An 18397-nucleotide genomic window follows, 5' to 3' on the forward strand; every position below is an offset into this window, starting at 1 on the left:
GGAGGTGGGGTGGTTTGCTTGGAACTTTCTCCTCTCTCAGTCACATACCAGCGCTCTCTCTCACACTGGCTCTCAATGACACACCTATACACACATGCTCTCAGTCACTCACATATACACATGTTTTTTCTCTCTCACTTATATAGGCTCTTGATTACACATTTACACACATGCTGTCTATCTTTTCACGCTTACACACACAGGCTTTCAATCACATAAATACATGCTGTCTTTTTCTCTCACACATAGACTCTCATTCACATGCTTACAAACATGTCCTCTCTTTCTCTCATTTACACACAGGCTCTCAATCACATACTCACATGCTCCATCACCTAAACCAGCTCTCAATCACACACAGACACACATGATCTCTCTCTTATTTATTCACACAGGCTCTTAATCATGCATACACATGATTTCTCTCACACACAAAGGATCTCAATCATACACACATACTCTTTCACACAAACAGGTTTTCAATCACAAACTTACACATACAGGTTCCCAATGGTAAACTTACATACAGGCTCTCAATCATTCACATACATGCAATCTCTCACACACACACAGCCCGCCCCCCCCCCCCCCACGGCCCGGAAGAGGAAGTGGAGAGTATCGGGTGCCTGCGCGGCAAGCAGAGGCCACGCTAGTGCGCTCGGCATCGGTCCGAAGAAAAGAAGACTGCAGCGCGGCTCGGAGGAAAATGAAGAGCTTCAACCGCGGCCGATGGGACTCCGCCTCCGCGAGGACTGAAGATGAAGGAGGTTAGTGTTGGGAGGATGCTGCTGCTGCCCGCGAGTTCCCGGGGTGGGGGTGGGGGAGAGAGAGAGTGAATGAGCGAGCAAGCTGTTTGCTCGCTCATTCACTCTCTCTCTCCCCCACCCCGGGAACTCGCGGCAGCAGCAGCCTCCTCCCAACACTAACCTCCTTCATCTTCAGTCCTCGCGGAGGCGGAGTCCCATCGGCCGCGGTTGAAGCTCTTCATTTTCCTCCGAGCCGCGCTGCAGTCTTCTTTTCTTCGGACCGATGCCGAGCGCACTAGCGTGGCCTCTGCTTGCCGCGCAGGCACCCGATACTCTCCACTTCCTCTTCCGGGCCGTGGATGGGGAGGGCGGGAAGAAGAAAGCACGCCGGTGCCTCTGATTCCAGCTGTCCTGCCGCATTCCGCCCGGGCTGACAGCATTTTAAGCCCGGGCGGAGGAGGACCGGGGAGCAGCTGGGTCAGCGGGAAAGTGTGGGGACACTTGTCTGCGAGCCAGATGCAGCCCTCAAAAGAGCCATATCTGGCTCGCGAGCCATGGGTTCCCGACCCCTGCACTAGGTAATGGCTATTAAGATGTGTGAACTTACAACCAAAAATTGAGAGCAGCTTGGCAAAGGACTGATGTAGCTATGGATGATGTACATGTTATGCTGTGCTGACCATTTTTTGTAAAGGGGGTGATGATGCTGCTTCCAGCGGTGCATGCTACGCTCCTGCAGTGATTAACAGGTCAGGATTTCAGAGCACTGGCATTCACACCCTGCCTCACTGAGCCAAACTCTTTGAATGTACTTTTGCTACAGCCTGGGGCATACTTTTTACTTCTGGCAGTTGGTTGGATTCCAGAGGATGGATAGATCATCTCTTAATCTCACGGGAATCTGCTGCAACAAATACTATTGTCTGTTAGAGGCTAATCTCCTGTGTTTTTTTTTCTTTCCAATGCCAAGACTTTAGTGACAGAAGAATTATTATTTTTTTTTTTGTATTTAATATTTTTTATTAATAACTGCAAAATGCATAAGTCATCAATACGATTGTACAAACATTGTCAACTAGAGGCAACAAAGAGATAACAATAGTATGCAGCGATACATAGATTTATATGGTTATATATTCCTTCCCCCCCCTCCCCCCCTTGCTCACCGACAGGCAAATAATAACCAGTTAAAGTATAATATAGAATAAAGTACACATAAAGCAAAATAAAGCTAGGTGGGGTATAGCCATCATAGAAAGTGAACACCTGATACCATACAGTACCCCAGAAGAATTATTTTTAATTTCTACTCTGCATATTATTGTGTATACACTCTGTATTTATTTATTTACTTATTTTTATAGATTGAAGCCTTGGAGAAAGTTAATGAAGATCATGTACAGAATCATGGGAAGAAGATCTCCACCTTTCTAACAGATCATGGGGGTCCACCCATCTTTGATAAATAACAGCTGGGGACCTTAAATGCTCTTGTGGCAGAGAGAGTTTGCTGCTGTTTCTACAACGGGCCAGTGCCAAGCCAAAATTGCAGTACAATGAGAATAACAAAACCCCCCCAGAAACCCACCGATAAGAACACTGTTTTCTATAGTTGGGTACTTCTGTGTGTTCAGAAGAGCCCAAGTGTGAAACGGCGTGGGCTTTTGGCAGGGGGCTGCGACTGGGCAAATGCAATGATGCCGCCTCTTTCATGCTGCGTCCTGAGGGCTCTGTATCACCACGCCACTGCGGTGCCTCTTTAGCTCACGCCACCTAATTTTTATAGCCTCCGACCAAGAGAGTTGGGGGGAGTAGGAAAGTTGGTAAATCGCTCTGCTTCTTCCTGGGGGTGGAGTTGGCTGAATTACATTGAGCAGACGGCAGTGCAATTTGCTGTGAGGTTTTATTGGACACTCAGTTTTTTTACTCCTGTGCCTGAGTGCAAAGCTTTCTGCTTTGGGGACTTGCCATTCGCTGGCCTTCAGTGCTGTTAAGGCAGAGGCCCTACTCTCCCTCTCTCGAAAGATGTAGAATCATTTTCAGAAAAATAACACCTTTTTTTAAATATACCTTTCCTAGGTTGACTTTTTTTTTTTTTTAAAGCTTTCTCTTAGTGTCTGGCAAAACTGCTGTCCAGCAAACTATTACTTATCATGAAGCAGATTTACAACAGTGTGACACAGCTAGAATTTACTTCTGCTATCTCTTGTTGAGGCATTGATTGCTGAGAACCCCCTTTTTTTTTTTTTTTTGTGGGGGGGGGGGGGAGGAGGAGAGTGGCAGGGGAACAACATACAAGTTAATGAAATAATCAGAGGTTTTTCCTTTCACGCCTACCATCAATTTATAATTTTCTGCTTGTAAAGTACACGTTACTCCCCTTTTCTGCATCTGTCTTGTTTCGCTGTATGTAATACTTTTGAATCCCTTTACCCTCATGTCGTGTTGCTCTGAAATGTATCTGCTGTTGAGGGGTGTGAGCAAACCAATAACTTGAATTATAAGAGCTTGCAGCTGTTGGTTTATAACCCATGAACAATAGGTCCAGGCAAAAACTGCATGTGTGTGATACTCTGTTAAGAAAAGCAGTTGGGTGTGGAAAGAACGGTGTGCAAGTAAAAAAAAATTTGAAAAACAGGTGCTGGCTTCATGTTTTTGTAATTAATAATCCTAGAATTATTCAAAACTGCTGTTGCTTTCTTATTACCTTAATGTACTCTACATAGGTCAATATGTACTCAGCTTCACCAGCTGAACCCCCAGTTATACATGCCACACTATTGTCCAGGGAAATTCATTTTGATGTTTATACTAATTTATTATTTTTAAACTTTACTACACAACTACAGCCCTCTATAGCTAAATATGAGAGACCCTGCTCTATGGAACTTAGTCTAGTTAAGATGAACATAGACAGGATATTACACTTCCTATAAACTCATTTGTATTTATCATAGAGCAGTGCTTAGGCTTTCTAGAAGGGTGTTAGAGAGATTAAATAGGTCTAAAGCAGGAGAATGAGCCGCAGGGAAGTCGATTCCAGGAATAGGGTGCAGTAAGGTGGAGGACACAGAAAAGAGCGACTTGCTTAGTGAATAGGGTGCATGAGAGGAAAGAGGCATTGAGGAGCTGCAGAGGGAGTGCGTTTATAAGCAAGGAAGAGGAGCGTGCACTGTTCCCAGATGTAGTAGGGGAGCTGAGGTCTTACCTTCTTTCAAGATCAGTATTATCAGGTAAGTGATGTAGCTGAATGTTGAATAGTTTTGTAGTGGAGGAAAATGTCAGTGGAAGTCCCACAAAGAGCACGTTACAGTAGTCTTAAGGTGGAGATGAACAGAGTGCATGAGCAGTGTGGTAGCCTGCGCAGAAAAGAAGGGATACATTTTACTACCCTTAAACAACTGCCACTGTTGCCAGTGCCAAGCCAAAATTGCAGTACAATGAGAATAACACCCCCACCCCCCCAAACCAGATAAGAACACTGGTTTCTATGGTTGGGTACATCTGTGTGTTCAGAAGAGCCCAAGTGTGAAACAGCGTGGGCTTTTATTAGGGTGCTGCGAATGGGCAAATGGAACGAGGGGCTCAGCTCAGGGAAACTGATTTCACAAGATTCACTTAAGAGGGTAACTAAAATGTCCAAAATACCATGGAAGTTTAAAAACCAAAGCTGGGCCAGGTCCTCAAAGGAGGACTGAGGCTAGTTAGTGCCTCCTTATTATATAGTATCTTCTGTCTGAAAACTGTATACTGTAACATGGAATTTTATTAGAAACCAAGCTGTCAGAAACACATAGGGTTGCCAGCTTTTCTATAGACCAGGACTGGGGGGGTGGGGTACTCCCTCATTTGCATAAATTTTAAATCCTGCCAGGGAACTGCCTAAACTATCTATGTATCTGCAGAACCACTGGGAGCTGAGGGCTGTGCTATGCACCACCTCCACTCCCTGTGCCCTCCAATCACAACATGGGAAAGGAGGTGGGGATACAGCACAGCTCTCCTCCAATAGGCTCTGACCTGCCTTTTTTCCCCCCTCCCACAGCCTTAGGCAAAGGAAGAGAAAGGAGTATCCACCTACAAAACCGGACATTTAGCATCTGATTGGTACTTCTGACTGGACATCGTACAGAATGCCTGAAAAGTTGGCTGTCCGCTCTAAAACTGGACTGTTGGCAACCCTAGTAACACATGAAATTTGCTATTAAGTCAGACACTGAGCACTAGGTAAAGTCATACGGTGCTACACCCAAATGTTTGTGTCTGTTTCATAGAAGATGGAAGAGGACGGTAAGGCTCTTCCACTTTGTTAAAATTGCTTCCTTGTGTAATGCCACTGACTATACGTGCTATTTGAAGGTCCCTTCATTTTACTTAAAAGTTGATGACTGGGAAAATCAAAATAAGCCAAGCTAGGTCTTGGGGGGAAGCAGTGAGCAGCAGGGTACATAAAACTGAGTAAATTAGCATAATTTGTATCAAACAACACAATTTACAAACATTCAGTTATTCATCTCATGCTGTGCTGAAGCCAGTAGGGTAGAATATTTTCACAGGTGAAATATAAGTTGTTTTTTTTGTTTTTTTTTTGCTGGGTCACTTTAAAAATGGTAGAAACATGGGGTTTGCTACCAGATAAGGACCATCTACTCAATTTAATTAGAACATATTTCTTGCAGAAAGGGTTGTGGGTACAGGGAATGCCTTCCTATTGGAAAACAGATAAAAATAGTATAATTTTTAAAAAGCATAGGGCAGAGCAAGATAATCCTTACTGATGCAGAAGAGAAGAAATGGAAATCAAAAAGATAATCCTTACTGATGCAGAAGAGAAGAAATGGAAATCAAATGGAGTTTACAGTCAGTAATAAAAATGGACAGACCATAAGAGCCTGGAAGTCATTGGCTACCAATCCCTGTGTGTCTAATGCAAGTAATTGGACAGCTTAGGGACGGTGTTGATACGATAATGAGTGAGAAAACAAGGGGATCGAGGTGATAAGTCCATATTTCATAGAAACAAACCAGGACTTAGAAGCCCGAAGACAGTGTGGGATAAGCACAGGGGCCTCTCTGAGGGAGAGGTAGGGACTGTAGAGCTGAGCAGTTGTATGAATGGGCAGACTAGATAAGCCAGATCTTTTTCTGTTGTCATATTTCTGTAGGATGTCACAGAACATCCTGATAGGCTACACTACTACGATCCCTATTTCCAGTTCCTAAAAAAGCAAATGCTTCTGTCCTCTGTGTATGCTCACTACCTAATGTCTGAGGCCTATTACCTTCAAGGCTGTAGAAATGTCTCAACTTTTGTGAGACTGATTTATTCAACTGGCCAGTGAGCTCTTCGAAAAAATAGCAGTAATACTAAAGTCCATATTGTTCTCTGTACAAAGCCAGCCTTGTCATCTTTTGAGTCTTCAGAATTGTTCTCTATGCTAATACCAGCTTGCACTGTGGTAGGTTATGTGGCTCTTGCATGAGAGCCTGTGCTCTGCCTATGAGAGAGGGTCTAGCCTGACCTACTGGGAATCTCATCCACCACATACAGCAATTTTGGCAAAGACAAACTGTACCTGTTATCATACAAACATAAGCACTGCAAGGCCCATCTCTTATATTCTATCTAGACTAACCAGTTTGCTTCCTTTTGCAGTACTATAGACCAGACTTCATCTGGATTTTCTATCACTTCTTTCCAGAGCACAGTGTTCTTATTTCTTGTCTTGTAGAATTATTTTGCTGTTCTTGCCTATTCTGCTTCCAGCAGATGAGGGGTGGGAAAGGAGACTTCCATACATCCACTACTCTACTCCCTTTTTTTTTAGGGGGGGGGGTGTGAAGGGTTACCCATTAGTTTTCTCATGCTGCTTTGATTTCTGCATACATGGAACTAGGCCTGTGAGCATGGTGCCATAAATCTGCAACAACCCAGCGATTATTTTTTCCTCTTATTTTGTACTTTTGTTTACTTAGATTTGACTTCCCACCTTATCCATTCAACACATTCCTTGCCTTTGTCTCGTCTTGCCCCAGTCTATACCTAGTCCCAGTCCCTGCTCATTCTCCTGCCCAGCCTATGTCTATATCTAGTTCCAATCCCCAGCCTGAGCCTGTCTATATCGAGTCCCAGTCCTTATTCAGTATCCTGCCCAGCCTGTGTATATCCAGACCTGGCCCGTGCCCAGTATCCGGCCCTTAGTTCCAGCTGTCGTCGGTCTAGCCTCATCCAGCCTGCTCCTGTATCCAGTCTTCAGCTTCCAGCTTGTCTCTGCCATAATGTTCAACCTGTGCCTGATCTCAGATCCTGCCGGTGCTGCCTTGTCCAGCCTGACTTACCTTCATCATGATGTTCTGCCGCTGAAGCCAAGCCCTACCGTGCCCTAGAACTCAAGGGCTCAAGCTGCAGGGGAGGGGGCTGGCTATCAGAAGCTAAACCTCAGTCCAGCCCTGTGGTCCTGCCCTGCTCCTGAGTGGGTATTTCCCGACCCCAGCCAGCATGACATTAGAAAAGGTGGAAAGTTGACTAATGTGTGGAATACATCTGAGTCTGGGCTTCCAAGATGGAATTTTTAAACAATGTTCATACCTGATGTAAACTCTTAACTTTTGCAGCTGCTCCTTTCATTTTTCCTAACCATTTTTCTCATTTTATGATAACTACTTTTTTGAAAGATATACTGTCACAGTAGATTTCTTTAGTGTCCTCTCTCCAGCTATTAAGTCAGATATAATCATGGTGTGATCACTATTGCCAAGTGGCACCAAATCCTGGGTTCCACTAAGGACTAGGTCTAAAATAGCTTCCCTTCTTATTGCTTCTTGTACCAGTTACTCCATGAAGCAATAATTTATTTCATCTAGGAACTTTACCTCTCTAGCATGTCCTGATGTGACATTCACCCAGTCAACAGTGGGATAACTAAAATCACCCATTATTATTGTGCTACTGATTTTGTTAGCTTCCCCAATTTATTTTAGCATTTCATTGCCCATTCTGGCCAGGTGGATGGTAATACCCGCCATTTCTATTTTATTCCCCCTTTCACCTGAAATTTCTATCTATAAAGATTCAACATTGCATTTTGTTTCCTGCAGAATTTTTATCTTGTTTGAATCTATACCCTCTTTAACATATAGTGCCACCCATCCACCAATTTGATCCATCTTATTTCACTATAATTTGTACCCTGGTATCACAGTGTCCTGTTGTTTATCCTCCTTCCACTAGATCTCTGAGATGCCAATAACATCTACGTCTTCATCCAGTGCTATACACTCCTACTCTCCCATCTTATTTTTAGACTTCTAGAAATTGTTTACAGACATTTCAAAGTATATTTTTTGTTTGTATTAACAACCTGCTTATCAGTTAGCAGAGGTAATTTGGAATATTTCTGCTCTTTAAAGGTGCGTTGTCCATTTTAGCATTTATTGCAACCTCTCCACTGGAATGCTCTAATTTCCTTGTTCTCTTAGTATCCTCTAAAGCAGTGGTTCTCAACCTTTTTTTTGTCCGGGACACACCTGACAGATGGTTCTCATATGCGTGACACACTGAACAAGTGACCATCACGGGGCTAAATGTAAACATGCACTTGCATCCACAGGAATCCCCTCAACCCCCAGCAATGAGTACAGAGCAGATCTAGGGCATTACCCTGTACAACTCGTCATACAAAATGGATATTCTGGTTCTGATGATATCCCAGTAAAAGCAAAACAAACTCCTTTTACTACCAGGCAAAATAGCCTTCCTTATGAAAAGACAGTAATTTACCACTAAGGCATATCCTATTGAGAAAACACAACAAATAAGATTGATACAAATGCCTACATGCTAGTAAGATACCTCACCTCAGTCACACGCACAGAAAAAACACAAATTATAAATATGGAGACAAACTGGAATGAAAAACCAAAAAAGCCACTCTGCATGCAGTGCGAAGCCGGAGAAATGGAAAGAGAAATATAGCACCTAACCCAGTCCCAGGATCTGCAATAATGCACACAAACTAACCCGCACAAAGTTACACCTGTATTATGGAATTCAAACAGTAACAACCCTATCTTTGAAAAGGCAACAGTACAACTATTAAACCAGGCCCTAAACCCTTGTTATATTCGTGGACACTTGGATCAGCTGATCAATATGAATTGAATAGCCGAGAGGCAGTTCAAGACAGGAAACAGTTCAAATAATGTAATTTGTATTTAATAGAACTTGGGAACGAGCCTGAGAACAGGACAGTCAAGCAAAGTTCAAATGACGTGACAAATCAGAAATCCAGACAGCAGTGTGTCAGACGAGAACCAGAAACAGCTGATTGCTGGATAGGCAATATACTCAAGTACTCTACAAACTAACATGAGGAATCCAGTAATTCTGTTACTTAAACATTAAATATTAATATAAGCGCGCGCAACCTTAAATTAATTCTAATCGACTGGCCTGTGTGTGCGCACGTGTTGACATCACACATGTGCGCACATCAGCGCATGCACCACGACATCATGCTCTGCGACCCGACCGGCACGCAGCAAGCCCCCAGCAATACCGAAACTCCAGAGACACAGGACAACCCGGCCGACCAAACCGAGTCACCCCAAGAGGTAACAACAAACCTGATTGCAAAACCTTAACAGTACCCCCCCTTCTTACGCTCCCTCCCTGGAGGTCTGGGCTTGTTAGGATTATCTTGATGAAATTGATTAAAAGAGATTTGTCCAAAATATTAGAAGCTTATTCCCACGTATTCTCCTCCAGACCAAAACCTTCCCAAGAAATCAGATATTCCCAACGTCGTTGATGAAAGCGAACATCAAGACTGTTTTGTACTTGATATTTAATATTTGCGTCGGCATCCGTACTCACTGGTTCAGGTGGAGCTGGATGAAATTTTGAAATAACCAGTGGTTTAAGTAATGAAACATGGAAAACATTATGAATTCGAAGACTTGAAGGTAGTCGTAAACGATAAGACACTGTGCCTACTCATTCGGTGATTATAAACAGTCCAATATATCTTGGAGCCATATGCATTGAAGGCACTCTAAGACAGATATGCTGAGTACTAAGCCAAACTCGATCTCCAGATTTGAAGGTAGGAGCTACACGTCTATGTTTATCTGCTGCATTCTTGGCGATATTAGCTGCTTTAGTCAGATTAATTTGTGTAGAGTCCCAAAGTGACCAAGGTTGTTGAGCAGTAAGTTGAGCTGCTGGCGATTGTACTGGCAAAGGAAGTGGTAAAGGAGGTTTTAATTGTTTTCCAAAAACCAATTGAAATGGAGAAACTCCTGTAGTAGAATGAGTATGATGATTGTATGAAAATTCTGCCCATGGGAGTAAGGTTGTCGAATTGTCTTGTTTATCTCCAATGAAGAATCATAAAAAGGCCTTTAAAGACCTATTAGTTTGTTCTCCCTGTCCACTGCCTTGAGGATGGAATGCCGTGGTGAAGTCTAATTGGATGCCAAATTTCTTACAAAGAGCTCTCCAAAATCTTGCAGTTAATTGTATTCCCTTATCAGAGGTTATATGTTGAGGTAACCCATGTAGGCGGAAAATATGTTCAGTAAACAGTTGTGCGAGTTCAGGTGCAGTAGGAAGTTTCTTGAGAGCCATGAAATGAGCCATCTTAGAAAATCTATCTACTCTGACCCAAATAACTTGTTTTCCCTCAGATGGAGGTAGATCCACAATGAAATCTGTAGATAAATGAGTCCAAGGTTCTATAGGAATGGGTAACGGTTGTAATAATCCCCATGGACGACCTGACAACGGCTTTTGCTTGGCGCATGTAGGACATGAATCTACCTATTTTCTTACATCACTTTTGAAGTTTGGCCACCAATAATAACAGGACAATAGTTCCAAAGTTCGAGCTCTGCCCGGATGTCCTGCAGTTAGAGAATCATGAGCCCAAGAGAGCACTTGTTTCCATAAGCGAGTTGACACAACAGTCTTTCCTTCAGAAGATATATTGGTATTTGTTATGAAAATATTAACCTAGTTAATAACATATTGAGGCAAAACTATTGTATCATCTACCTCATTGATGCGTGAGAGAGCAACCGCTCGAATGTTTTTTGAAGCTGGTCGGTATTTTAAAAAGAAATTAAAGCAACTGAAAACCAAAGACCATCGTGCTTGTTGTGGGTTTAAATGTTGTGCCTTGCACAAATATTCTAAATTTTTTGATCAGTATATACCACTACCAGATGTTGAGCTCCTTCCAGCCATTGGCGCCATTCCTCAAAAGCCATCTTAATAGCTAATAGTTCTTTGTCACCAATTCCATAACTTCTATCTGCGGAAGAAAAATAAGAACAAGGTAGCAATACCCCCTTGTCAGAGACTTGACTAAGAACTGCTCCCACCGCTAAATCAGAGGCATCAACCTCCACCACAAATGGTCGAGTTGGATATGGATGATGCAAACAGTTATCAACCAGCAAAGCTTGTTTTAAATTTTGAAAAGCTTTTGTAGCCTCCGGAGACCATTCTTTTATGTTGGCCCCTTTTTTAGTCAGAGCTGTGAGTGATGCTACTCTTTGGGAGTAATGAGGAATGAAATTTCGGTAAAAGTTGGCAAATCCCAGGAATCGTTGTAATGCCTTAATACCAACAGGTTGGGGCCAGTTTTGAATGGCCAAAACTTTCTCAGGGTCCAAATGAAAGCCTATAACAGATACTATATATCCCACACTATATACTATATATCCCACACTTTCGAATAATAGAAGGACTAGAGGGCATTCCATGAAGTTAGCAAGTAGCACATTTAAGACTAATCGGAGAAAATTCTTTTTCACTCAACGCACAATAAAGCTCTGGAATTTGTTGCCAGAGGATGTGGTTAGTGCAGTTAGTGTAGCTGGGTTCAAAAAAGGTTTGGATAAGTTCTTGGAGGAGAAGTCCATTAACAGCTATTAATCAAGTTTACTTAGGGAATAGCCACTGCTATTAATTGCATCAGTAGCATGGGATCTTCTTAGTGTTTGGATAATTGCCAGGTTCTTGTGGCCTGGTTTGGCCTCTGTTGGAAACAGGATGCTGGGCTTGATGGACCCTTGGTCTGACCCAGCATGGCAATTTCTTATGTTCTTATGTTCAAAACGCACGCCCAAACCACCGCGTAGCTAATAGCGCTCATCACGTGTAAATGATGAGGCTAACCGGTCTGTAGTTACCAGCCTCTTCTCTGTTCCCACTCTTGTGAAGTGGGACCACCACCGCTCTTCTCCAATCACTCGGCACCACTCCCGTTTCTAGGGATCTGTTGAAAAGGTCACACAGTGGACCCGCCAGCACATCTCTGAGCTCCCTCAGTATCCTGGGATGAACCTCATCAGGCCCCATGACTTTGTCCACTTTCAGTTTCTCCAGCTCTTCCCATACATTCTCTACTATAAATGGAGTTACATCTACTCCACTCCCCTTCAGTTTCTTATTAACTAGCAATGGTCCTTCTCCAGGGTCCTCTTTAGTGAACACAGAACTGAAGTATTTGTTAATATTTCTGCCATTTCTTCGTCTCTCTCCACACATTGATCCTTTCCACCTTTCAATTTCACTATACCACTTTGAACTTTTCTCTTTTCACTGATATATCGGAAAAATGTTTTGTCACCTCTCTTTATGTCCTTGGCAATCCTCTCTTCCGCTTGACTTTTTGCCGTCTTGATTAATTTCTTTGTCTCCCTCAGTTCTACCAGATATTCTTCTTTGTGCTCCTCCCTTTGGGATATTTTATATTTCTTGAATGCTGTTCTTTTGGCCTTTATTTTGTCAGCCACCTCCTTTGAGAACCAGATAGGTTTCTTTTTTCTTTTTTTTACTTTTCTAATATATAGATTTGTTGCCTTGGTAACTGCTCCTTTTAGATTGGTCCACTGTTGATCCACATCACTCTCGTTCTCCCAGCCTTTTAGTTCTTCCTCCAGGTACTTCCCCATTTCATCAAAGTCTGTGTTTTTGAACTGCAAAACTTGGGTCTTTGTGCTTCTTTTCCATATCCTTTTTGTGATATTAAACCATACTGTTTGATGATCACTGCTGTTGAGGTGGGCGCCCACCTGGACATCAGAGACATTATCTCCATTTGTGAGCACTAAGTCGAGTATAGCTCCTTCTCTCGTTGGTTAAAATTGGTTAAAGACTTTTCTCTGTATAAAGACTGTGAAGTCCCTGAGGCTAAAGGGGAACTGCTGAATTGCTTTGCTGTTTTTGCTGTCTGTTTTGAAGTGGTGAACTGCTGAAGTGTTTCCTTTTTGTTTGCTGCCATTTTGTTTGAGTTTACTATCACTGTAAATAAAGGGTACTGAAGCACAGTCAGACTCTAATTGTGATACCTGGGAACTTTTGACTTCCAGAGATCCTGAGATTACCGTGGATTGGGGGGGGGGGGGGGGGGGCAACTGCACAGTGGGACCGGATTGCTCTTATAAACACTCTTACATGTTCACACTTATACTTTCACTGCTCATTCTCTCACATTCTCACATGTCCATTTACACCTCGGAGGCGTCCCCTCCGCATGATGAACACACATTCATGTCTCTCCTTTTTCCATACACATGCCCACTCACTTTCACACCCATGCTCACTTGCACTGAGTTCTCTCCTACTCACCTACATACACTCTCAGATCTCTTCTTCCTACACAAATACACACTCACTCACTCTCACAGACATGCTCAATCATTCTCTCTCTCCCCCTTCCGAAATACACTAGCAACAGCAGACTCTAACTTGGGCTTCTGGAGCAGCAGCAGCCTCTTCCTTCTCCTCTTGTGCTGTGGAAGTGGATGCTGCCTATTTCTTAATCCTCGTTTGATGCATGGGCAGGAAATCGCAATGTCGATTGGCCAAGGAAAACAGGATAGGGCGGGCAAGTGGCTGGATACAGGAAACAGGTTGTGCAGGAGCAGATAGTGTCATGAGGAAGCGAACTTAAGAGTTAAAAAGGTCCAGAGATGGTAGAAATCTCTGTAGAGTTCCTCCTTTTCAGCTGCGCAAGACCAATGATGTTCCTTTCTTCTTTCCGGTGTTGCGCCCATTGGTCACAGATGGCTGCGACCTTTGCTGATCACCTCATTTTGCCGGTAGCTCCAATTCTGGCTAAAATGGCTGCCTCTGCACGCCGACCTCCCTGGTGTTCCAGGACGGCGAGGGCAATCCCAGTCGCCATCTTGAATCTGGTGTGACCTAGGGCACGCTCGTGCACCTGCCTCCTCCTTATGCACGTAATGGCGGGAACCTCGGGGGTGTCCCCTCCGCATGATGTCACTGCCTATGTCTATTTAACCTTACCGGACTTTCCTACCTACGAATTAGCAAGGATTCCTTCTTGCTTAATTTCTTTACTCTGAGACACTTCGCATTGCTGTTCCTGCGTTCCAGACTGAGTGACTCAGGTACCCATTTCTCGGGGGGCCTTGCTGCACTCAGGGCTATCCGCTCCTCGGAGAGTCTCTTTTGCCTGTCTCACATTTACCAGCTAAGTGAGTTCCTTCTGCATCGGATCTCCGCTGCTGCTACTATGAATTCTCTACTGCATAGTGAGTACAAGATATTCTCTACATTACCACGTATGTCTTGCTGTTTGGATCCTCAGGTTACCCCACTCTGTGGACCACTACCGGATTCACGCTATCTTGTACCAGTTACCCACATCTGTCTCCGGCCTACCCCACGCTGCAGACCACTATTGGAGCTGCCCCGCACAAGGCCTATCAAGAAGCAAGGATTCCCAGGGTTACCCCGCCCTGCGACCACTACCAGAGAATCCATCTCAGGTCTTCTTATTCCAAGCCTGAGTTACAAAGCCGTTCCTTGGGTTTCTCTTTGCTGTATAATAAATATTCTCTGACTCCTGTGTCCATCACTGCTGAGACCCCGCCTGTCGTGGAGAGTCCCACAGGGCTCCTCCCTATGGGTGGAGTCAGCTCTTTCCACGACCCAAGGGCCCACAAACCAAGTTAAAACATAACATCCGGTTTCAAGTAGATTGGTTTTGCTGCAGCACCTGGCGATTTCCGGTATTCATCTGGAGACCCGGTAATTCTTTTAGAATTCTGGAGCCTCCGGGCCAAATCTGGAGAGTTCCCAGGTATGCTAATTGTGATTTCCTCTGACTGTACCTAATCCACTGACTGCTTGAGCTACCACAGTCATTTACCACACAATTTAGCCCTAACACAACTTAGAATAAATTACCCCCTTTGATTGTGTAACCTCTTGCTTTGCAGTTATAACCTGAAAGGAGTTTGGGATTCTCAGTCCCAGGGCTAAGTCCTTATCCAATCTCACAGCTGCTCCGGCCTATGGAGTCTTCGAATAGGCACAAGAAGTAAGGGGGAATTCTTCTCTTCAACAACATCTGCCCCACCATCTGCCCCACCATCCACAAAGTAATAAACCCCAACCAAACAGAAAGAAAACCATGGTACACCTGTGAACTCAAAAAATTAAAACAAGACCTTAGAGCCAAAGAACGCTCCTGGCGAAAACAACCCACCCCCACACTCAAAGTAGCCTACAAACACACCCTACACCTATACCGACAAGCAACACTCCACGCCAAACGTGACTTCTATGCAGCAAAAATTCACAGCTACAAATTCAACCCTACCGCCCTATTCTCCTATGTAGCAGAACTCACAAAGTCCACCACTCCTTCCCCCCAGGAAGATAATAGCATAGAGAAATGCAATAAACTAGCAGATCACTTTAAAAACAAAATCACCAACATTCTCAATCGTCTCCCCCCCAAACCCACTCACATCGACCTCCCACCCACCACCAACAACATTAACCTCACATCCCTTGATCTCACCACTACGATGGAAGGCAACTCCATCCTAAAAAAGATGCGGCCAGCCACCCACATCGCCGACAACATCCCATCTAAACTCCTCCTCACTATCCCTTCCGTCATAGCAAGACCGTTAGCGGATATCATAAACTGCTCCCTTACCTTCGGGACGGTTCCCGACCCGCTTAAACTCGCCATCGTAAAGCCCCTACTAAAAAAGCCCACCCTCGACCAAAATGATCCAGCAAACTACAGGCCCATCTCCAACCTACCTTTTATTTCTAAAATTCTGGAGAAAGTGGTCAACACACAACTTACCGACTTCCTAGAAGATAACAATATCCTCCACCCCGCCCAGTACGGCTTTCGCAAAAACCGAAGCACGGAAAAGCTCCTACTTGCAATAACAGACACCATCCTAAAAGGCATGGACCACGGCCAATCATACATTCTAGCCCTCTTAGATATCTCAGCAGCTTTTGATACGGTGAACCACAAAATCTTAATATCACGCTTAGCAGAGATAGGCATCTCTAACACAGCCCTATCATGGTTCTCCTCCTACCTTGACCACAGAAAGTACTTAGTCAAACTTGATAAATCCGAATCCACACACATTCCTCTTTCACAAGGCGTACCCCAGGGCTCCTCCCTTTCCTCCACCCTCTTTAACATCTACCTTCTCCCTCTTTGCCACTTATTATCCAAACTGGGACTAAAATTCTTCTTGTACGCTGACGACGTACAAATACTTATCCCCATCCAAAACTCCCTCAACGAAACCCTGCACTTCTGGGAGACATGCCTCACATCTATCAACGCCCTCCTTTCCAACCTACACCTTGCACTCAATACTTCAAAAACTGAAATCCTAATTATTACTAATCAACCCAGCTTATCCATTCACCAACTGCAACAGAACACTTCACAAAATCTCACACCTCCGTCCACTGTCAGAGATCTAGGAGTTCTCTTAGATACACAACTTAGCTTCAAATCCCACATCAAATCACTCCTAAAAGGGGGCTTCTATAAACTCCAAACCCTCAAAAAACTTAAGCCTCTCCTCCACGCACATGACTTCCGTACCGTTATGCAAACCACTATACTATCAAAACTTGACTATTGCAACTCACTGCTAATAGGCCTTCCAGCTTCCACAATCAAACCCCTCCAAATCTTACAAAATGCCATGGCTCGCATCCTTACAAACTCAAGAAAGACTGATCATATTACTCCCATATTACAAAATCTCCACTGGCTACCAATCACCTATCGCTCTCAATACAAAACACTCACTATCATACATAACACGCTATATAAAAATAACTCCCCCTGGATCGAAGATATGCCACACTTCCACCAGGCCAACCGTCCTACCAGAAACTCCCTTGCGGGCACCCTCCACACCCCTTCACTCAAAATTGCTCACCTCACAAACACCAGAGCGAGAGCCTTCTCCATCGCCGGCCCCACCCTTTGGAACTCCCTCCCCACCGAGCTCCGACTAGAACCTTCACTTAATCAATTCAAAAAAGGAATCAAGACCTGGTTATTTAAACAGGCCTATCCCAACGCCTCTCAACCCTAGCATTTGACTTCTCCTCAACACTCATTATTTCCCTCTCCCTAGTACAGTGTCCCCCCGCCCCCCTACACACCCTCCCTCCCTCACCACCCCATCCATATTATGGCTTCCTGATATTCAGTCACCACCTCTCCTTCCCATCGCCACCCCCTGCCCCCTTGTACAGTTCCTACCCCACCCCGCCTCCCCTATGCGCTTCATCCCCCACCCCCGCGCTACCCCCACTTTGTCGTCTCTTGTATATAATTAATGTCCAACCTGGTTAACCACATGTAATCTCATTTAATAACTGTGGCGCCCGTTGGCTCTACAGTAAAGTTGTCACCTTTTAACTTCCTATCCTTCCTCCATCTATCATTGTAATTTCCTTTCTCAGTTGTCTGTAAACCGACATGATGTTTTTTTTACGAATGCCGGTATATAAAAGTTATAAATAAATAAAATAAATAAATAAATGTATTCACAATCGTTGATTTGCCTGCATAATCTCTGCCCAGGCACCAAAAGTTCACTGGACACTTAAGATGTTTAAAAAATAAATTTTACTGCAACAATTCATGTCATCTTCAAACACAATCCAAAAGTAATTAAGGTTTCAGAACTACTCCTCTCAGTGTCTGGCCCTCAAGGTGGCCAGACACTTGGGAAAACCTTTCCTTCCAGGTCGTAGGTTACCAGAGTCTCCGGTCTTCTCTGGTGTTCAGACTGGAACTCTTTGGTGGCAAATCCCTACTGCAGCAAGTTCAGGAGAATGCTGGTGGCTCCGCAGGTTCTCTTCTACTCCACCAGTGACTGAAGACCTGGAGACTCGAGGCACCAAGGAAGACAGTTGGGTCATGTGCCTAGTGCTATGATGCCCATGCTCAAGGTGCAGTTGTACCATGGATTGATACAGAGGCAATAGGATATTTTCCATTTTATTCTCCATTCCCTTTCCAATCATTCCTAATATTCTATTTGCATTTTTAAACAACTGCTGCACACTGAGCTGAGGATTTCAATGCATTGTTCCAGGTATTTGATGGTTCTTTTCCTGGGTGGTGACTCCTAATACAGAACCTAACCTTGCACATCTGTAGGTGGGATTATTTTTGCCTGTGTGCATCACTTTTCCACATTAAACGTAATCTTCCATTCAGTTGCCCAGTCTCCTAGTTTCACAAGGTGCCTTTGCAGTTCCTCACAATTGGCTCTTTTAACAAACAAATAATTTTGTGTTGTTATCATCTGCATGTTTGATT

At 44.0% G+C, this 18397-nt stretch overlaps 1 protein-coding gene across 1 annotated transcript in view; it reads left to right on the forward strand.

Moving 5' to 3' along the window:
• The window catches only part of RIOK3 (RIO kinase 3), a 44035-nt gene extending 40588 nt beyond the window's left edge, over positions 1-3447 (forward strand). The window contains exon 13 of the mRNA XM_029591127.1: positions 2111-3447. Coding sequence (XP_029446987.1) covers positions 2111-2215 — 105 coding nt within the window. The 3' untranslated portion in view covers positions 2216-3447. The remainder of the gene's footprint in view (positions 1-2110) is intronic.
• The last annotated feature ends 14950 nt before the right edge of the window (positions 3448-18397 follow it).

Source organism: Rhinatrema bivittatum, chromosome 2 (genome assembly GCF_901001135.1).
Source record: "Rhinatrema bivittatum chromosome 2, aRhiBiv1.1, whole genome shotgun sequence".
Lineage (NCBI taxonomy): Eukaryota > Metazoa > Chordata > Amphibia > Gymnophiona > Rhinatrematidae > Rhinatrema > Rhinatrema bivittatum.